At 41.9% G+C, this 22,681-nt stretch overlaps 1 protein-coding gene across 6 annotated transcripts in view; it reads right to left on the minus strand.

Annotated features, from left to right (window-relative positions):
* STK38 (serine/threonine kinase 38) overlaps positions 1 to 22,681 on the minus strand; it is a 94,914-nt gene that overhangs the window by 27,683 nt on the left and 44,550 nt on the right. For 3 of the 6 annotated variants that reach the window (XM_055264347.2, XM_055264344.2, XM_055264341.2), the window contains exons 2-5: positions 21,708 to 21,843; positions 7,029 to 7,080; positions 5,779 to 5,901; positions 3,190 to 3,273 (exon numbers count right to left, since the gene is read on the minus strand). In XM_055264347.2, the coding sequence (XP_055120322.1) occupies positions 3,190 to 3,273; positions 5,779 to 5,901; positions 7,029 to 7,080; positions 21,708 to 21,838 (390 nt within the window). In that variant the 5' untranslated portion in view covers positions 21,839 to 21,843. The remainder of the gene's footprint in view (positions 1 to 3,189; positions 3,274 to 5,778; positions 5,902 to 7,028; positions 7,081 to 21,707; positions 21,844 to 22,681) is intronic. The other 3 variants (XM_055264345.2, XM_055264342.2, XM_063632310.1) reach the window with 2 other exon arrangements.

Genomic DNA, 22,681 nt, shown 5'->3' on the forward strand with positions numbered 1-22,681 from the left:
ACAAGGTCAGGAGATCGAGACCACGGTGAAACCCCGTCTCTACTAAAAATACAAAAAATTAGCCGGGCGTGGTGGTGGGCGCCTGTAGTCCCAGCTACTCGGAGAGGCTGAGGCAGGAGAATGGCATGAACCCGGGAGGCGGAGCTTGTAGTGAGCCGAGATCGCCTCCAGCCTGGGTGACAGAGCGAGACTCTGTCTCAAAAAATAAAAAAAAATAAATAAAAAAAATAAAAAGACTCAGTCCAATCCCTGAATAGTGGTTTTGGTCTTAACATACGCTACAGGTCTTGACTTTTTACAACATATTCTGAAGTAAAACATGTACCAAGGTTCACAAATTGGCAAATTTAGTCCATGGCTGTTGTTTGGTTAATACAATGTTCGATACGATGCTTGTTTGTTTTATTGACATGTCTTTAGGGAGACAAGGCACTCTTCCATTAGTCTTCCATTTCAACACAGATCCTACCCTCTCCCCTGGTCTTATACCTAACTTGCTTCAGGCTTCCATGCTAACTCTTGGGGGCCCAGAGGCATCTGACTTTATGTATTTGAGTTTTCAGTATCTACTAAAATCGTTCTTTGGGGAATTTTTTTAAAAGCTGCAACTGTACAGAAAACCTACATCTTTACATCTGTACTTATGGTATTGGGGTGGGAAAAAATGGACAATAAGGGTGAAAAGAAACAGTGCTATGAAACACAATGAAACCAAGTAAAGCATCTGCTTTTACTTGACCTTAATACAGAAGCAAAGCTTTTGGGAAACAGTAAGGTTGCTTGCTGCCCCACAGCCATGGCTAGGACCCAGTCACTACAAGACATTAATACAGTAGAAGGCAGCCTTCATCTGCCTGTCTCCCCTGGCTCCCATTAAGGTCCCTACCTACTGCAAGGAGCAAGAGAAAAGGGGAGGCACTACAATTACCACTTGTCACTCACCCTGGAGGACACAGTAATGGTGACCACAACATTTCCTGTTTGTCAAGGGGAAAGCTACCACGAGCACACCTTGCCCTTCTCTCGAGGCTGAAACAGTAGCTAGAAACCTCATGGTTTGAAAGTGGAGTTGGTTGAATATAGATTAAGGGAGGGAAGAGTCTGAGGTGCAGTTTATACAAAAAGGTTCTCTTTCCCCTGTTCCACAAATATTTAATAAGGTGGGGAGTTCTAGTTGCTATCCTGTGCCCTAAGAAAGCAGAAATAAAAGCCCAGTTTTTTGTCCCATCAATAATTCTACACTGGCATCACAACTGAAGGTTTTCCTTTTACACTGGAAGAGAAACATCAGAAGCTAGTTAGATGTCATGTCTTACCCTTTAAATTTTTCCAGGTAGCAAAAATTTCCACCACGTGGAGCAGAAAAATAACCTGAACTCTCAGTGGGTAGCTTTAATTCCTACCCAGTTTATTTAGTAAAAGCAAATAAAAAAACAATTTTGCCTCTGCACCTATACTTTGTCAGCCCTACCCCAAAATGGTGATGAATTTGCACTGGTCTACTTCCATCTTTTATCTAGCACAAACCCAATGCATGCTTCTTCAAGATGGCTGAGCCAGGTAGAGTCTGTGGCCAGAGACTTCAACTGGCTCATAATGAGATCTGTTAAGTTGAGGAGTTGAGTTCTCAGCTAAGGTGAGCTTAACAATTTAAGTTAATGTACCATTTAATCCATAAGTTAATACATCATTTAAAATATTAATTCTAATAGACAGTTCTTTTACTTTCATTTAGAAAAGTTTTAGAAACTGATTTTGAAGGCACAATATTTGAGAAAAGGCTTTTTACACATTATGTCTGGATCATCCTCTGTTAGAAACCATGCGGGGCACCTGGTATACATAAAATTACTAACTGAAAATCATATGTACTTTGTTTTGCAGTATTACTCTGACTGCTAATATTTAATAAAAAGAGGTCTTATGCCTTGGTTAAAACTGTAGGAAACATATCTTGCAAAAACAAAACTTACTCATGAGATGCAAACATACTAATTAATGCAGAAGCTTTATATTTTCCTTCTCAAGATTAACTGAAACTTTCTCAGTGCCTACACACCCATACCACACGCTAATTTGTAGACAGTATGTAAGTAGGCTGGTCTACTATGAATTTTGAAAAACGTTGCTGTTAGCATAAACTATAGTGTCTCAAGACTTACCGCCCGGGTATTTGATACTCTCAACTGAAATTCCTGGGAGTCTAAAGCTTCTCGGTAACACATGAAAATTCGAGAGAAAATAAAAATTCCATATTTTGGGGTGGCATTTAAATGAAGACAGGGAAGACCAGTGATTCTATCTCCTCTCAAGAGGTAGAAAGGATTGGATGTGGGGCCAATCTCCATCCTCCCTCTTTGGCCCTAAATTAGGAGTTCTCCTTGTCACAGGGTCTCCATGTTCCTATAACATCAAATCTTTTACAAGACATTTGCAGTCATCACCCACTGCAATCTTTTCTTAAGCAACCAGCTACATTAAACTAGATTTATAGAAAAGTCTATTCTTGCTTTTTAAAATATACTTTCCAATATTTAAAACCTTATTTATTTTGCATAAGGCACTTTATAAATCGACTTGCAAACCAGGTTTTGGTTTTAGAAAGTATCCTTTATCATTAAAGGAGAATTTGCATTGTTCTGCCATTTGCATTATATTTTTCAAATTCATTCAGAAATTAGAAGGCTGGTCATTTTCAGGTACCAATGAGCTACCTAGAAGACTCAACTTTGGTTTAGGTAAACAGAATGAAGCATATAAACACACATTTTGACTATAAATTCCAAATTGTAATTCCTAGTCCTTAGTTATAAGATATATATACAATTTCTATTTCTCAGCATTTGGTAAGAAACACACTACCACACCACGTATGACCTCAAAAAAAAAAAAAAAAAAAAGGCTCTCACAATAAGTACATCTTGTGATCAACTAGAAGACACAAGTAAGAGCTACTTTTGGAACAGATTTTCAATTTTTAAAAGACTGCCTATAACCTATAGGCATTATTTGTGATTTTAAATATGAACTGCTTCTTTGTAGGGGGAAAAAGGTAGTATTATATATACAGTCATACATGACAGAGCTAAAGAAAACTGTAATAAAAATATATATTTCAATTAAACAAAAAGAAAAGTTTTAGGAGACAAAAATTAATAAGCTAAAAGCACTGCTACAACTGTGCTTTACCTGCTCTTTTTCAAGCATATCTGCTTTACGGAGTATTTTCATTGCATACACATGCCCCGTATCTTTCTTCTGAACAAGCCGTACCTAAAAAGTTATAAAAGAAATGCCAAGTCAAAAACTCGTACTACCAAGCTAATGCTTTCATGTGCTATAGGATGCAATAATTAACTGAAAGAGTATTACAATTTTAACATGAGCAACTATAGTAATAACAAAGCAGAAGAAAATGCTTTTCAATGTTCCAAAATGAATACATTACATACAGTAAAGTCGATGCTGGAAACATCCTCAAATACCTCTATACCTGAACAGCTTTGGTTCCTTAGCTGAACAAACCAATCTAATTTAAAACCTTCAATTTCAAATTTAAGGACTCGTTACACCCCTGACGTATGTCATCCAGTCAGCTCAGAAAATCTAAGTAAATGATTACAACGATGTTTAATTAAAACAAAAGTAGCTGTGCATGGTGGTGTGTATACCTGTAGTCCCAGCTATTTGGGAGGTTGAGGTAGGAGGATCGCTTGAGCTCAGGAGTTATGAGCTATGGTGCATTATGCTGATCAGGTGTCTGAACTAAGTTCAGCATAATATGGTGACCTCCCAGGAGCAGGGTGGTGGCGCGGCCCCACCAGGTTGCCTAAGGAAGGGCAAACGGGCCCAGTTCAGAAATGGAACAGGTCAAAACTCCCATGCTGATCAGTAGTGAGATCGTGCCTGTAAACAGCCACTGCACTCCAGCCTGGGCAACACAGCGAAACCTTATCACTTAATCATAATAATAATAACAAAGTGAAACTTCATGCATAGGAAAAACGTCTGGAAAGAAAAACAAAAAATTCAGGCCAGGCGTGGTGGCTCACACCTGTAATCCCAGCACTTTGGAAGGCCGAAGCAGGTGGATCACCTGAGGTCCAGGAGTTCGAGACCAGCCTGGCTAACCTGGTGAAACCCCGTCTCTACTAAAAATAAAAAAATTAGCTGGGTGTGGTGGCAGGTGCCTGTAATCCCAGTTGTTCGGGAGGCTGAGGCAGTAGAATCACTTGAACCCGAGAGGTGGAGGTTGCAGTGAGCCGAGATCAAGCCATTGCACTCCAGCCTGGGCAACAGAGCAAGACTCTGTCTCAAAAAAGAAGAAAATTCAAAATGTGTAATTAGGGAAATTGTGTTTTATGCAGTTTTCCTTCTCTTTTATGTTTTCCAATGTTTTTAAAGAAAATAGATAATTTTATGAAGAAAATTTACAACCAAAAGAAAAATTTCACTGCAAGTTCCTGCATGTCCTCCCCTCTTCTCCCAAAATAAGTAGGTTTTCTTCTCCCTGAATCTTTCTTCATGTTTTTCCTAATTGAGTACCACAACCCTTCCCTGCCAAACAGAAAGCTCTTTCGGAGGTGGTACTATACTTTTCCCTCTTTCAAGAAGCCAACAGGAATTCTGAACACTGAGGGATCAATCTATCACCTGTGCCTCTAAATATTATTCACATTTCCCCCGGGGTACCAGGTTTTTTGTTTTGTTTTGTTTGAGATGGAGTCTTGCTCTGTCACCCAGGCTGGAGTGCAATGGTGCAGTCTCGGCTCACTGCAACCTCTGCCTCCAGGGTTCAAGCAATTCTCCTGCCTCAGCCTCCTGAGTAGCTGGGATTACAGGTGCGTGCCACCACACCCGGCTAATTTTTCTATTTTTAGTAGAGACGGGGTTTCACCATGTTGGTCAGGCTGGTCTCAAACTCCTGACCTTGTAATCTGCCCACCTTGGCCTCCCAAGTGCTGAGATTACAGGAGTGAGCCACCGCGCCTGGCCCCGGGGTACCAGGTTTTAATAATATACTGCCCCTTTTATACTTGCAATTATTGCATCAGCAGGTCACCCACTTTGGGCATTTTTCATTAATGGGAATGACCCTGCATGGGCTCTTTCAAACTCTCCCCAACAGACTGCTCTTGTGCCCAAGCAGGATCATTTCCAAGAATTGAGGGGACAAAGTCGCAAATGTTTTCACCTCTCCACCACTACCTATATAACTCCTTTCTGTACATTCTCCCTCCTAGGGTCATCTTTTTAGAGCTGTATCAATCTGGTGGGGAGAAATAAAGGGTGGAGATACACTACTAGTTTCCCTCTCGAGAGGCAGTGCAGTACTGGGAAAAGCAAGCGCTTTGAGTTCAGGAAGTAGGGCCCAACTTTTGGTCCCAGTACTCAATGGCTGTGTGATAATAGGAGACATTATATATACCTTTAGAGTCTTAATTTCATCATTTATAAAATGGGTTACTGTCCTGATTATGGGAAAAAAGCAGCCTGTAAATAATAAATGTTGATTTCCTTCTACCTTTCAACTCTCCCCCTAAGTCAATATTTAAACACCAACACCATCTCTGGCAAAACAGAGAACAGAGATCTGGGACCGTGGAAAGAAGAAAAAGAGAAAGCAGACAGACAAAGCAATTAGGATGTGGGGCTGGCATGCCTGACTCATGTAATTCCATATATTTCAGTTATATCAACAATCGTGACTTAAGGGTATGTTAGAAGCTTTGAAGTTTTGCAATACTTTTGTACTTGACAAGTAGCTGTGATTTTTACCTCACCAAATGCTCCTCTGCCTATTACTTTTAAGGACTCAAAATCTTCCAATCCAAGTCTTGTTCTCTTCAAACGAAGAAACTCTGTTTCCTTCCGAGCATGTGCTGATCTCCGGAGTCGTTTCTAATATTTAAATAAGGAAGGGAGGAGAGGGGAAGGAACTGAAATTCTGAAACTCTGTAACAAGTCATGTTTGTGACTTACCCAGCTGGAAAACAGGTCCAAGTGGACTAGAGATAATCTTTTCACACATGAAAGCACCCCAGAAGGATCCTTAAGAGGTCACTTCTCCCTTTCCTGGCCTTTAGACACAACATCCAAGCCACACTGAACAGATGGGTGCCTCTGGGAACTCTGACTAACCTACTTCAGCAATCCACTATCCTAACATTTTTGGTGAACGGAGGGATAAATAATCAATAATATTTTCCTTTATCCTGTTTAATATAAATTAAACAGTATGTTCTTATCTTTCCCTCTGAGTTAGTTACACATTGTATGCTCTAACTTTGTTATTTCTTTAAGTAGTGGGTATTTTTCACCACTGTCCTGGGTTCTGTAAGCCAATCCTATTTTTGAAGGCATTTCCACTGCCATTTCAGCTCCTTGCACAGTCCCTTGTTAACTATATTTTCTCCTACTATATCTGCGGGCATTGGGTGGAAGGGCTGATTTGAGATGGATACTTTGCCTTAATAAAGATTTCAGGAACATGACACACCAGGGCCTGTCGGGGCACGGGGGGAAAGGGGAGGGAGAGCATTAGGACAAATACCTCATGCATGCAGAGCTTAAAACCTAGATGACAGGTTGATAGGTGCAGCAAACCACTATGGCACATATATACCTATGTAATAAACCTGCAGGTTCAGCACATGTATCCCAGAAAATGTAAAATAAATAAATAAATATTTCAAAAATTTGCCCTACTCCTACGGAGACTTTTCAGTGAATTCTATAAAAATGCTACAACTTGCTCTTTTACATTTTAATTTGATTTCATCCCTTCTTTCTCTTGGAATTCTAAATCTAGTTTACTATAACTGCATCTAGAGAAGCCTTCCTCTCCTAGGTACTTAATAATTAATCTGTCCCTCTGCATTAACACCCAAATCCGGAAGCACACTACCCTCAAGTTCCTCTGTTACTGAGCCAAAACCCTTCTCATGTGTACCAAGGCTAACAACTCGCTGGACAAGATACAACCTGCCATGCTGGGTTTTAAGGAAGACATCGCCAATGTTAATTACCTCCTCATCTTTTAGGCCTTCTTCTTCCATCACCTTTTCTAACTTCTTTTGTCTAAAACAAACAAAAACAAAAGATATATGAAATCACATCTGAATGACAACTTTCTGAAAATTCTGTAACTTAATACTGTAATTGCATTTTTAAAAATGACACAAACAGGTAAATCTCAAAATGTCTCATTAAAACAAAAAAAATTAAGTTACTAAGACAAGTAAAAAGATTCCCATCCTTTGTTAGGCCTACTTTTTTTTGGCGGGGGGAGGGGGGCAGGTTGCGAGGAGAGGAGACAGAGTTTTCTTCTGTCACCCAGGCTAGAATGCAGTGGCGCAATCTCAGCTCACTGAAATCTGCAGCTCACAGGCTCAAGCAATCCCACCTCAGCCTCCCAAGTAGCTAGGACTACAGGCGCGTGCCACCATAGCTGGCTAATTTTTAAATTTTTTGTAGAAATGAGGTCTTGCTATATTGCCCAGGCTGGTCTCAAACTCCAGCCTGACCTTCCAAAGTGTTGCGATTACAGGTGTGAGCCACCATGCCCCGCCCTTAGGTCTACATTTTTTAAAAGATTGTCTAACGAAGACTCTTGTTTCAAAAAAATGTCCTCTCTTGGTTTTGGGTGTTTTTTTTTTATTTTTTTTTCAGTTATTTCCTCCTTACCAAACCACAAAACAGCTGGTATTTGATAAACTCTTATATCATGCTGTTTATTTCCCTCTCTCTGACTGAAGTCTACTTCCTTTATTTCTGCAAATTCCTCCTCCTCCCTGCCATGAGCAAAGGGTAACAAACAACAAAGGTAAAAGCAGAATTTGGAAATTTAAGGGGAAAAAGTGATCAAAAAGGTGACTGGCATCACTATCAAAAGTCCATACATCAGGCTGGGTGTGGTGGCTCACGCCTGTGATCCCAGCACTTTGGGAGGCAAGGCAGATGGGTCACTTGAGGTCAGGAGTCCAAGACCAGCCTGGCCAACATGGTGAAACCCCGTCTCTACTAAAAATATAAAAATTAGGCCAGGTGCAGTGGCTCACGCCTGTAACCCCAACATTTTGGGAGGCCGAGGCGGGTGGATCACTTGAGGTCAGGAGTTCGAGACCAGACTGGCCAACATGGTGAAACCAGGTCTGTACTAAAAATGCAAAAATTAGCCAGGCATAGTGGCATGCCCCTGTAATCCCAGCTACTTGGGAGGCTGAGACAGGAGAATCACTTGAACCCGGGAGGTGGAGGCTGCAGTGAGCAGAGATCACACCACTGCACTCCAGCCTTGGTGACAGTGAGACCCTGTCTCAAAAAAAAAAAAAAAAAAGTCTGGGCGTGGTGGCTCACGCCTGTAATCCCAGCACTTTGGGAGGCTGAGGAGGGTGGATCATAAGGTCAGGAGTTGGAGACCAGCCTGGCCAACATGGTGAAACCCCATCTCTACTAAAAATACAAAAATCAACTGGGCGTGGTGGCAAGCGCCTGTAGTCCCAGCTACTCGGGAGGCTGAGGCAGAAGAATTGCCTGAACTCGGGAGGCAGAGGCTGCAGTGAGTCAAGATCACGCCACTGCATGCCAGCCTGGGTGACAGAGCAAGACTCCGTCTCAAAAAAAAAAAAAATGTATATATATACACATATATACACACACACGTATATATGTGTGTGTATACACACACACACACACACATATATATGTATATAAAAATTAGCTGGGCATAGTGACAGGTGCCTGTAGTCCCAGTTACTTGGGAGGGGCTGAGACACAAGAATCACTTGAACCTGGGAGGCAGAGGTTGCAGTGAGGCGAGATCACACCACTGCACTCCAGCTCGGATGTCGGAGTAAGACTCTGTCTCAAAGAAAAAAAAAACCTTCAGACATCAAACTTTTGGAATACTGAACTTAGAAAGTGCATGCAGTAATGTTTTTGATCTATAGTCTCATAAAACTAAAAGAAGCAAGTACAACTTCCTTACAACCAATTCCACAGAACCTTCATTTATTCAGCACAATAGGCTAGAATCTCTCCTCCACCACTCATCAGCATTCCAGATAAACAGGCAATACGTACAAACAAAGCAAAGAAGGATAAGACTGTACAGCATGCTGGCCGGGCGCGGTGGCTCACACCTGTAATCCTAGCCCTTTGGGAGGCTGAGGCAGGCAGATCACGAGGTCAGGAGATGGAGACCATCCTGGCTAACGCAGAGAAACCCCATCTCTACTAAAAATACAAAAAAAAAAAAAAATTAGCTGGGTGTAGTGGCGGGCGCCTGTAGTCCCAGCTACTCGGGAGGCTGAGGCAGGAGAATGTTGTGAACCCAGGAGGCGGAGCTTGCAGTGAGCCAAGATTGCGCCACTGCACTCTAGCCTGGGCAACAGAGCAAGACTCCGTTTCAAAAAAAAAAAAAAAAAAGAGTGTATAGTATGCTGCAGAAATAGCATGTAGTCCATTGTGGCTGATGCACACAGCACTTCAAATGCCACACCAAGAAGGCTGGATCTCATTCTGTAGACAACTGAGTGCTAAAAGAGGCTTGTGTGCAAAGGAGTGATGTAATAAGATTTCTTTTTTCTTTTTTTTTTTTTTTTTTTTTTTTTGAGATGGAGTCTCATTCAGTCGCCCAGGCTGGAGTGCAGTGGCGCAATCTCGGCTCACTCCAAGCTCCACCTCCCAGGTTCACGCCATTCTCCTGCCTCAGCTTCCCGAGAAGCTGGGACTACAGGTGCTCGCCACCACGCCCAGCTAGTTTCTTTTTTTTGTATTTTTAGTAGAGACGGGATTTCACCATTTTAGCCAGGATGGTCTCGATCTCCTGACCTCATGATCCACCGGTCTCGGCCTCCCAAAGTGCTGGGATTACAGGCGTGAGCCACCGCACCCGGCTAGATTTCTATTTTAGAATGGTAGCGAGCAGCAATGAGGATCTGATGGACTGGCAGGGAAAGCAACTGAGAAAGATCAGAGGCTAGTTGAGTTATTGTAATGATTCAGATGTACAGTAAAGATCTGGAACTAGGGCAGGAAAACTAGAATGAAGTGAATAGAGCTATTGCAAATATGACCAACTGGCAATAGGAGTCAAGAGAAAAGCCTTATAATTTCCTGTCTAGAGGGATATGATGCCACTAATCAAGACAGGAAACACACAGAGAGGAACACGAATAGTTCTCCCAGTTCACAGAATATTTTGGGATACATGTGCATCTATGTGTGCACATGTATTGGAGAGAAAAGGCTGTACTCTAAGTAGTTTCGGGAGTGTAAATTAATTCCATTGCAAGTGGTTAGGTAGTCGAAGCAGAGAAGAATAAGAAAAGTATGGCCGGGCATGGTGGCTCACGCTTGTAATCCCAGCACTTTGGGAGGCCGAGGCGGGCGGATCACGAGGTCAGGAGAGGGAGACCACGGTGAAACCCCGTCTCTACTAAAAATACAAAAAAATTAGCCGGGCATGCTGGCGGGCGCCTGTAGTCCCAGCTACTCGGAGAGGCTGAGGCAGGAGAATGGCGTGAACCCGGGAGGCGGAGCTTGCAGTGAGCCGAGATTGTGCCACTGCACTCCAGCCTGGGCGACAGAGCGAGACTACGTCTCAAAAAAAAAAAAAAAAAAAAAGAATAAGAAAAGTCAAAGCATAACATGCTAGGCAAAAGCTCTAAGAACACAGCTGCGGTCAGCTCTTTTTGTGCCTTGGGTACTAAACACCATCATACATCCTGACTATACGTTTTTGAATGACTACATCAGAATGGGCTACACGTCCAGTGCACTATCCACTGTGTCACAAAACTGGCTCCTTCTGATTATATTTTAAATCTAAATACAAACTAAGAGGTTTTCCACAGCTTTACTGAAGTGTAATTAAATTGGTTGCAGAATACCTGCCTGAGAGTGAAGTTACCTCCTTGAACACAATCAGATTATTTCATTAGAGAAAGTATCCAGAAAAAAAAGCCTATCCATGATAACGATTAGGACCAGGTCCACAAAGACCTTGAGGACACCAAAAACAGCAAGGACAGCCTGAAATGAGACTTAAAAATGACATCCTCTGTGAGATGATATCAAAGGAATTACTGATAACTTGGTTAGATTCATGGTGGCATTTGCATTATGCAAAAAAAAGGCCATATTTTTGGAAATGCATACTTGAGAGTATGTAGGATTAAAATGACAGATGTTTGGAATTTACCTTAAAACACAACAGCAAGAAAAAACAAAATGGGATAGATGAAGAAAATGTACCAAAGCCCTAAAATTATTAAATCTGAGGGATGAATATATTGAAACAGGGTCACTATATTATTCCACCTATGTTTAAACTTGTTCATAATGAAAAAGAATAGCAGGACTCTCCACACAGGCGTGTTCTCTGGTAGCAGTGCCAGGTTAACTAACACTCCAGCCTTTGATGAAGCCACTCTTCCCTTCAATTCCAATGTTCAAAACCAGAACCGTGGGAGAGAGACCGAGCCACTTTCACACTTAGAGGCCATATCCAGCCTCACCCCAGTGATGCCTTCCATGTGTTCCATTCAGTTGTGTGTGTGTTCATTTCCTATATGAGAGAGTGGTAAGTCCTTCTGAAGGCAGGGACTATATCTGAATTCCCTCTGTCCACTAAGAATAGTGCTTTGTACACAGCTACTTTCTAAATGTATGCTGCTAAATTTTAAAAAGTCAGAATGTATAGCAATGTGCAGACACATTCATGACTACTACTTACAATTAGCCCCCTTTTCTAATCTAATTTAGGGTCCCCTCTTGGCATAGCCTGATTTGGAGGTAGCAGGGATGAGAGAATAGGGCTATTCCACCCTAACTGAAAACAGATAGTATTTTGGTGAGACACTGAAAACCAGGAAAAATAGTGTATTTAACAGGACTAGGGCCAGGCATGGTGGCTCACACCTGTAATCTCAGCACTTTGGGAGGCTGAGGCCGGCACACTGCCTGAGGCCAGGAGTTGGAGACCAGCCTGGCCAACATGGTGAAACCCCATCTCTACTAAAAATACAAAAATTAGCCGGGCGTGGTGGCACGTGCCTGTAACCCCAGCTACTCAGGAGGCTGAGGCAGGAAAATCTCTGGAACCTGGGAGGCAGAGGTTGCAGTGAGCTGAGATCGTGCCACCGAACTCCAGCCTGGGCGACAGAGCGAGATTCTGTCAGGAAGAGAAGAGGGGAGGGGAGGGCTGTGATTATATCTCCATGATTAAAATTCAGAAAATGTCTAATAAATACTTTTTTTTTTTTTGAGACGAGTCACTCTGTCACCCAGGCTGAAGTGCAGTGGTACTATCTTGGCTCACTGCAACCTCTGCCTCCCGGGTACAAGTGATTCTCCTGCCTTAGCCTCCCGAATAGCTGGGATTACAGGTGCCCACCACCACGCCCAGCTGATTTTTGTATTTTTAGTAGAGATGGGGTTTTACCATGTTGGCCAGTCTGGTCTCAAACTCCTGACCTCAAGTGATCCACCCACCTTGGCCTCTCAAAAAGTACAGGGATTACAGGCGTGAGCCACCACACCCAGCCTTTTTCCTTTTTTTCTTTTTGGAGACAGAGTCTAGCTCTGTCACCCAGGCTGGAGTGCAGGGCACAATTTCGGCTCACTGCAACCTCTGCTTCCCGGGTTCAGGTGATTCTTGTGCCTCAACCTCCCGAGTAGCTGGGATTACCGGCATATGCCACCATGTGTGGCTAATTTTTGTACTTTTAGTAGACACGGGGTTTCATCATGTTGCACAGGCTGGTCTTGAGCCCCTGACCTCAAGTGATCCACCCACCTGGGCCTCCCAAAGTGCTGGGATTACAGGTGTGAGCCCCTGTACCCAGCCAGAAATACCCTAAAATTAACACTACACAGATTCTTTAAAATCTCAACAAATTACTTCAATTCTACCCTCTGGTTTGACTGATATCTGGTCAGTGAAGAACATTAGGAGGTCTGGACTTACTCATTCTTGAGGCTTAAATAAAACTGACACTGGATCACTAATAATAATCACGTAGCTCTACTTAGTATTAGATAAGACCAAATGAGGAATTTCTCCAGTTAAGAAAACATAGATGAGAAAATCTAAGAGGAGTTGCAGAACATAGAAATTCTCAGTAAAATGTATGAAAGACTTTGTTTGACTTGGGAAGAAAAAAGCTTACCATTATTACCTATTAAATTAGGTGTTTATGGTTTTAATTAATCCACCTAACTAGTATTCATGAAGAAAAGAAACAACTGAAAATGTTTTGTAAAAGGAAATGCCAGTTTCCTCAGATTTGATTTCAAACTGCTATGAATTATCTAAAACATTATTTTTTAATGAATAAGTAGACAACTGTCAATACCTACTAGGTACCTAGGATCACATACAGAGAGAATACAAAGAGAGCTGCTGCTCCTAGAGAAGGTCACAACCGAGGCTCCCACTGAAGGCAAAACACAGACTGAAGGAATAGAGCAGATGCACTTGCCCTATTGAGTGCTTATGATCTAACAGTGGTATTAACAGGAGACCATCAGGTGGCATTCTGCAGCACTGTGTGATGGACACTAGATTCAGGGGGTTTATATTATTTTTAAACCAATCTGTAGAAGCTGCTATATTGTTTCTACGAAACTGCTCAAAGTTATCATATTTTATGTTTATACAGGAAACAATTCCCAGATGAATTTTATTCTTTCTTCTATCTCTGGGGTTTGGACACGTATCCCCTTGCAGTAAATCCTTTGTTTCAACTATAAACTAGTGTTCTACTATGATGGAACAGGGCAAGAGTTGCATAGCAATGCTAGGAATAACAGATATTTTAAAGGTACCTAGACAAGACACAAAATAAAAAAAAAAGAAAATTTGTATTACAACTTGGTCTCAAAATTTACTAGCCCAATACTTATTATTTCAAACCTCCATCATATATTATCTCTTCATTATCAATTGTCTCATATCATCAAAACTTTATTTATCAAGGTCCCGCAATGTGTCCCTCTAGAACATCAAAAAGGTTGCAAATTCAGGCCAGGCAATCGTGGCTCATGCCTGTAATCCCAACACTTTGGGAGGCTAAGGATGGCCTGAGCCCAGGAGTTTGAGGCGGCAGTGAGCCATGATCACATCATTGCACTCCAGCCTGGGTGACACAGTGAGACCTTGTCTGAAAAAAAAAAAAAGGCTTTAAACCTTGTTTCTCACAATCCAACTTAGTTTACTTCTGAGGTAACTCTTGTCAATCACTTTTTTAAAAATTTTCTAGGAACAATAAAGCCTGAAAGTCTTATTGAGCTGTATCAGTAAATCCAAAACCTACTAGCAGCTCATACAAAAAAGAGGGTACTAGCCGGGTGTGATGGCTCACACCTGTAATCCCAGCACTTTGGGAGGCCAAGGCGGGTGGATCACTTGAGGTCAGGAACTCAAGACCAGCCTGGCCAATGTGGTGAAACCCCATCTATACTAAAAATACAAAAATTAGGCCAAGCACAGTGGCTCACACAGTCTGGGAAGCTGAGGCGGGCAGATCACCTCAGGTCAGGAATTCAAGACCAGACTGGCCAACATGGTGAAACCCCGCTTCTACCAAAGATACAAAAATTAGCCAGGCATAGTAGTACATGTCTGCAATCTCAGCTACATGGGAGGCTGAGGCAGGAGAATCACTTGAACCCGGGAGGCAGCGACTGCAGTGAGCTGAGATTATGCCATTGCACTCTAGCCTGGGCAAAAGAGCAAAACTCCGTCTCAAAAACCAAATGAAAATACAAAAATTAGCCCGACGTGGTGGCATGCTCCTGTAATCCCAGCTACTCGGGAGGCTGAGGCAGGAGAATTGCTTGAACCCAGGAGGTTGCAGTGAGCCAAGATGGCACCACTGCCCTCCAGCCTGTGCAACAGAGTGAGACTCAAAAAGAGGGTACTCAACAAAAAAAGATCTACAAGGATATATTAATTCTGAAAGGCTCAAAGTACTAGTGCATTGTTGTTTTTCTTAAAGTGATGGCGTCTTGTTCAGTTGCCCAAGCTGGAGTGCAGTGGCACAATCATAGCTCACTGCAGCCTCAAACTCCTGAGCTCAAGAGATCCTCCCACCTCAGCCTTCTGAGTAGTTAGAACTACAGGTGCACACCACCACACGTGGCTTACTGTTCTTTAATGAAAAATAATGGTAATTTTATAAACAACCAAAAACAAACATTCTAACCCTCTTAAATATCTAACATTCTCTTCTCACTGTCTTTTGATTAATTTGGTCTTTTAAAAAAAGCAAAATCACCAATGCTGTATTTTTAAAATTTTGTTTATTTTTATATAACCCTCTCTGCTTCTGGAACCACTGAAACTTTTAGAAGGCTTTTCTATCTTAAGAATCCAAAGAACGCAAAGCACTGCTGTCTGCTCATTTTGGGGTACAATATTAGTGTGAATCACAATCTACCATTTATTAGTAATGTAAACAAAACCATACATCATCTTGTTCCTGCAGAATGTGATACATACCAATAATAAACCGTAGCTAGGGCAGAACCAGTAGGATAAAACCCAGAGGACTACTACTAAACAAGTGGCTAAATCAAAACTCATAACCATTTGCTTCATAATTACAACCCCAGTAGCTATGATTTCAAGAAGTGACTGTATTTGAAATAACTGTCTCCACAGGTTTCACCTGCCTAAAGATAACCTGAACAGATTTACGTTTGAATTCCCCATGACCCTAACACGGGACACTGTGCAGACACTTGTTTACTCCAGTTAACAGCAGCTAGCCACCACCAAGCATAAAACATCTGACTATTCCGGCCGGGCGTGGTGGCTCACGCTTGTAATCCCAGCACTTTGGGAGGCCGAGGCGGGCGGATCACGAGGTCAGGAGATCGAGACCACGGTGAAACCCCGTCTCTACTAAAAATACAAAAAATTAGCCGGGCGTGGTGGCGGGCGCCTGTAGTCCCAGCTACTCGGAGAGGCTGAGGCAGGAGAATGGCGTGAACCCGGGAGGCGGAGTTTGCAGTGAGCCGAGATCGCGCCACTGCACTCCAGCCTGGGCGACAGAGCGAGACTCCGTCTCAAAAAAAAAAAAAAAAAAAAATCTGACTATTCCACATACAGAATGGCATATTTAAGGTCAAATTATATATCTCATGTAAATTATCATTTACACCCTCATGAAGAACAGGATTGCAAAGATCCTTATCAAAATATTAGCATATCAACCCAGCAACATAAAGGAGATAATACAATGTCATCAAGATTTTACCCTTGAAACATAAAGTTAGTCTAACATTCAAAAATCAGTCCATGTAACTCACCATATTGAAAGAATAAAGGAGAAAAACAGTATGACCGTTATGAAGATGCTGAAAAAGCATTTGAAAAAAATTCAACACCCACAAAAAAATCAAAACAAAACAAATGACAAAAACAAAAAATAATAAAAAGAAAAAGAAAAAATTCAACACCTACTCATGATAAAAATTCTTAGCTCCTCAGCCAAATTGGAACTCATGCTAAGCACAGTGGCTCGCACTTGTAATCCCAAAACTTTGTGAGGCTGAAGCAGGAGGACTGACTGAGGCCAGGAGTTCAAGATAAGCCTAGTCAACACAGTGATATCCTGTCTCTACAAAAAGGTAAAAATAAAATTAGCCAGGTGTGGTGGCACATACCTATAGTCCCAGCTACTCGGAAGTCTGAGGTGGAAGAATCACCTGAGCCCAGGAGGTCAAGGCTGCAGTGAGCCATGATTGTGACACCTCACTCCAACCTGGGTTAAAGCAAGACCCTGTCTCTAAAAAAACAATAAAAAAAATTTTTAACCCAAATTAGAACATAAGGAAACTGCCTCAACCTATAAAGGGCATCTTTAGTAAAACAGTGAGCACGTTAGCTCTTAAATCAAGAAGAAAACAAAGATATCCACTCCTACTACTTCTATTCAACATTTTACTGGAATTCCCAGCTACTGCACTAAGGCAAGCAAAAAAAAAAAAAAAAAAAAAAAGGTGATTAGATCGAAAAGGAAGTAAAACTGTCTCTAGCTGAATATCACAATATTGTTTACATAGAAAATCCTAAATATGCAAATTTAAAAAATCTAGAATAATTAGAAAGTTGCAGAATACAAGATCAATATACAAAATTCAGTTATATGTCTATATGCTGGCAGCAAACAACTGGACAGTGAAATTCTAAATAGCATCCAGAAAACCCCCAAATATTGGAAATAGATTAACAAGACATGTAAGATGCACACACTAAAAATTACAAAAACACTGTTGAGAAAAACTAAAGAAGACCTTAAAAATGGAGACATGGGCCAGGTGCAGTAGCTCATGCCTGTAATCCCGGCACTTTGGGAGGCCATGGCGGATGGATCACCTGAGGTCAGGAGTTCGAGGCCAGCCTGGCCAACATGGTGAAACTCCGTCTCTATTAAAAATACAAAAAATTAGCCGGGGTGGTGACAGGTGCCTGTAGCCCCAGCTACTTAGGAGGCTGGAGCAGGAGAAATGCTTGAACATGGGAGACGGAGGTTGTAGTGACCCGAGATCACACCATTGCACTCCAGCCTGGGAAGCAATAGCAAAACTCCGTCTCAAACAAACAAACAAGCAAGCAAACAAACAACAAGAAAAACAGAGATCTGCAATGTCCATGTAACAGAAGACTCAATATTGTTAAGATGTCGATTCTCCACAAACTGATCTACAGAGTCAATATAATTCCAACACTAATTCCAGGCCAGGTGCAGTGGCTCATACCTGTAATCCCAAAACTTTGGGAGGCCAAGGCGGGTGGATCACGAAGTCAAGAGATCGAGACCATCCTGGCCAACGTGGTGAAACCCCATCTCTACTAAAAATACAAGAATTAGCTGGGTGTGGTGGCGCGTGCCTGTAGTCCCAGCTGTTAGGGAGGCTGAGACAGGAGAATACCTTGAACCCAGGAGGCAGAGGTTGCAGAGAGCCGAGATCATGCCACTGCACCCCAGCCTGGCAGCAGAGCAAGACTCCGTCTCAAAAAAAAACCAACATAATTCCACTGGGCTTTTCCGTAGAAATTAATAACTTGACTCTAAAATTTATAATAAAATGCAAAGAATACAGAATACTCAAAGCAATCTTAAAATAAAATGACCAAAGCTGGAGGACTTACACATTACCTGACTTCAAAACTTACTACAAAGCTACAGTAATCAAAACAGGGTGAGACTGGCTAAGGACAGACAAGGAGATCAATGGGACAGAAAAAGAAAGCCCAGAAATGAATTCACACCTATATGTCACTTGATTTTCAAGAAAAGTGTCAAAGCAATCTCATGGGGGAAGATCTTTTCCTTTGCTAAAATAACTGATATCCAAAAGGATAAAAATCAATCTGAACTCCCCACCTCATATCATACACATCTATTAATTCAATATGGATCACAGAACTAAATGTAAAAACTAAATCTAAAAAACTTCCAAAATGGAACATAGGAGAAAATCCTTATGACTTGGGGATAAATAAAGGTTTCTGGCCAGGCACAGTAGCTAACGTTAAGTCCAGCACTTTGGGAGGCTGAGGTGGGAGGACTGCTTGAGGACAGGAGTTCAAGACCAGCCTGGTCAACATAGCAAGACCTTGACTCTAAAAAAAAAGAAAAATATTTTTTTTTAATTTTAATTTTAATTTTTCTTTTTTTTTTTTTGAGACTGAGTTTCGCTCTCGTTGCCCAGGCTGGAGTGCAGTGGTGTGATCTCGGCTCACCGCAACCTCCACCTCCCGGGTTCAAGCGATTCTCCTGCCTCAGCCTCCTGAGTAGCTGAGATTACAGGCATGCGCCACCACCACGCCCAGCTAATTCTGTATTTTTAGTAGAGACGGGGTTTCTCCATGTTGGTCGGGCTGGTCTCGAACTCCTGACCTTAGGTGATCCGCCCACCTCGGCCTCCCAAAGTGCTGGGATTATAGGTGTGAGCCACCGTGCCTGGCCCAAATTAGTTAATTTTTTTAAAAAGAAGAAAGGTTTTTTAGAAAGGTCACAGAATACAATAACCATTAAAAAAACATGCCAAATTTTATTTCATCAATATTTAAAACCTCTGCTTGCCTAAAGATTTTGTAAACAAGATGAGCAGGAAAGCCACAGATTGGGAGAAATTACTTACGAAACATACACATGACAAAGGTCTGATATGTAGGACAAACAAAGAACTCCTGCAACTCAAGACAACTCAATTTTTTTAAACGCCCAAAAAATCTCAACAAACATTTCACAAAGGAAGATGCACAAATGGCCAAAAAGCACATAAAAATGTTCAACATCATTAGTCATCTCGGAAATGCAAAATAAAAATCACAGTGAGATATCACTAAATATCCACCAAAATAACTAAAACACTGACAACGCAAATGTTAGCAAAAATGTAAAGTAACTGGAACTCTCATATATTAATAATATTTTGGAAAAAGGTCTAGCAGTTTCTTACAAAACTAAACATATAGCTATGTACATGATTCAGCAATTCCACTGAATCTCTAGATGTTTATCCGAGAACTGAAAACAAATGTTCACAAGATTGGTACAAAAATGTTCATAGAAGTTTATTCAAAATAGCCAAAAAAAAGAACCCAGGTGTTTACCAACAGGAGAATGGATAAACAAACTAAGATATAGTCAGAAGACAGAATAGTACCAACAATAAAAAGGAACAAATTATTGATGCACATAGCAACACAGAGGAACCTCAAAAACATGCTGGCCGAGTGTAGTGGCTCACATCTGTAAATCCCAGCACTTTGGGAGGCTAAGGTGGGAGGATCACTTGAACCCCGGAGTTCGAGACCAGCCTGGACAACAAAGTGAGACCCTGTCTCTACGGAAAATTTTAAAAATTAGCCAAGCATAGTGGCATGCACCTGTAGTCCCAGCTACTTGGGAGGCTGAGACAGGAGGATCGCTTGAGCCTGGGAGGTCAAGGCTGCAGTAAGCTATGATCGTGCCACTGCACACCAGCCTGGGCAACAAAACCACACCCCATCTCAACAACAACAAAACATACGCTAAATGAAAGATGTCTTGCTCAAATGAGTACATACTACATGTTTCCATTTATGCATTCCACTTGTATGAAATAGGCAAAACTATGACAGAAACAGAATCACGGCTGGGCGCGGTGGCTCACGCCTGTAATCCCAGCACTTTAAGAGGCCGAGGCAGGTGGATCACAAGGTCAGGAGATCGAGACCATCCTGGCTAACACGGTGAAACCCCGTCTCTACTAAAAATACAAAAACAAAATTAGCTGGGCATGGTGGCAGGCACCTGTAGTCCCAGCTACTCGGGAGGCTAGGGTGGGAGAATGGCGTGAACCTGGGAGGCAGAGTTTACAGTGAGCCGAGATCACGCCACTGCACTCCAGCCTGGGCAACAGAGTGAGACTCCATCTCAAAAAAAAAAAAAAAAGAAAAAAAGAAAAAAAAATCACAACAGTGGTTGTCTTTGTCTAAGGTTGAAGAACCAAGAGGCATGAACATTTTTTCTGGGAGAGGTAATGTTCTCTGTTTTGACAAAGGTTTAAGTTATACAAGTGTATGCATTTGTCAAAACTCATAAAATGGTAACCTTCAACTTGTGCATTCCATTGTATATAAATTTTACACCCTTCCCCAGAAAGTATAAATACTGAACTCTAATTAATGTTATATAAGCAGAAATATTCAGAAGTATACTGATGTCTACAACATACTTTGAAGTGAGGAAAAAATTAAGATGGATTGGATGGGCACAGTGGCTCACGCCTATAACCCCAGCACCTTGGGAGGCCAAGAGGTCAAGAGATCAAGACCATCCTGGCCAACACGGTGAAACCCTGTCTCTACTAAAAATACAAAAATTAGCCAAGCGTGGTGGCTCACACCTATAGTCCCAGCTACTTGGGAGACTGAGGCAGGAGAGTCACTTGAACCCAGGAGGCAGAGGTTGCAGTGAGCTGAGATCATGCCATTGCACTCCAGCCTGAGCAACAGAGTGAGATTCGATCTCAAAAAATAAATAAATAAATAAATAAATTATAAGTTACTAAGTGAACAGTATACACCAGATCAGTAATAACAATAGCTGATACTACCACCATTAACTAAGTGACTACTATGTGTGAAACACTATGGTACATACTCACATGTTATATCTAATCCCCAACACAATCCTGCAAGGCAAATACTATTATCCCCATTTTCCTGATGAGGGAACCAATTCACAGAAAGACTAAGGAATTTATTAGAGCTTCATACAGCTATTCAATGAAACTGGCAGGACTCTAAACCCAAGTCTGACTCCAAAAGGGCTGCTATTCCATTATACCACTCTGCCTTAACAATTAACTCCTCGGATTGGGCCTAATTTTTTTTAAGATACAGAGTCTCAGTGTTGCTCAGCCTGGCCTCAAATTCCTGGGCTAAAGCAATCCTTCCAACTCAACCTCCCAAGTACCATTTTTTTTCTTGGATTTCAATAGAAGTTTGTGTTATTGACTTGTAGGCATAAGTGGGTTAATGGCAGGGACTTTGAAAATCCCTTTCACTGTCATTCCATTATGATAGTCTATAATAAGGCTGCTACTATTCTTGTCTCCTTTCAGCATTATAAGTGTTTTACAATACGAGAAAGGAATGCCACAACCATGACACAATTTTTTCAAACAAAATTCTTTACCTCATTTCTCGTTCTTCATGTTGAGCGATAAGGTTGCTATAAAAATTCTCCAGTGTCACTTTGGTCATTGTCACCCTTTCCTTTGTGTGGTTACTCATGGATGAGCAAGGTGTTGAGCCTGTCATTGCCATGGCTGCTAGAAACAAAGAAAAGAAGAAGTGTTAGATTTGGAGTTAGAATCCACCCATTGTGCACTCTCCTACCCTACTGGTAGGAATGTAAATTGGTACAAGTTTTCTGGAAGACAAACAGGTAATATGTAACAAAAGCCAGACAAAGAGAATACTTAGTGAAAATAAATATAAATTACTGTCCTATGACCCAGAAATCCCACCCCTAGGTATAAAGACTAGAGAAACGGTCACACGGGCTTCTAAAGAGACATACACAGGATGTTCAGCACAGAGAGGATGTTCATCATGCCTTAATTTGTGTTATGGGAAGTTGGAGGCACTTAAGTAAGAAAATAAAGAGCTGTGGCTGCATAGGAAATACCATGCAACAACCAGAAAACCAGAAGCAACTCTACCTGTACCTGTAAGTCACACAAATATATCTTTTTTTTTTCTTTTTGAGATGGAGTTTCGCTCTTGTTGCCCAGGCTGGAGTGCGACAGGATGATCTTGGCTCACCGCAACCTCCGCCTTCCAGGTTCAAGTGATTCTCCTGCCTCAGTTTCCTGAGTAGCTGGGGTTACAGGCATGTGCCACCACGCCCGGCTAATTTTGTATTTTTAGTAGAGAAGGGGCCGCCTCGGCCTCCCAAAGTGCTGGGATTACAACTGTGAGCCACCGCGCCCGGCCCACACAAATATATCTTTATTTATTTATTTATTTGTTTGTTTTTGAGGAGTCTCGCTCTGTCGCCCAGGCTGGAGTGCAGTGGCGCGATCTCCGCTCACTGCAACCTACACCTCCCAGGTTCACGCCATTCTCCTGCCTCAGCCTCCCAACCAGCTGGGACTACAGGCGCCC

Source organism: Symphalangus syndactylus, chromosome 23 (assembly GCF_028878055.3).
Source record: "Symphalangus syndactylus isolate Jambi chromosome 23, NHGRI_mSymSyn1-v2.1_pri, whole genome shotgun sequence".
NCBI classification, from domain to species: domain Eukaryota; kingdom Metazoa; phylum Chordata; class Mammalia; order Primates; family Hylobatidae; genus Symphalangus; species Symphalangus syndactylus.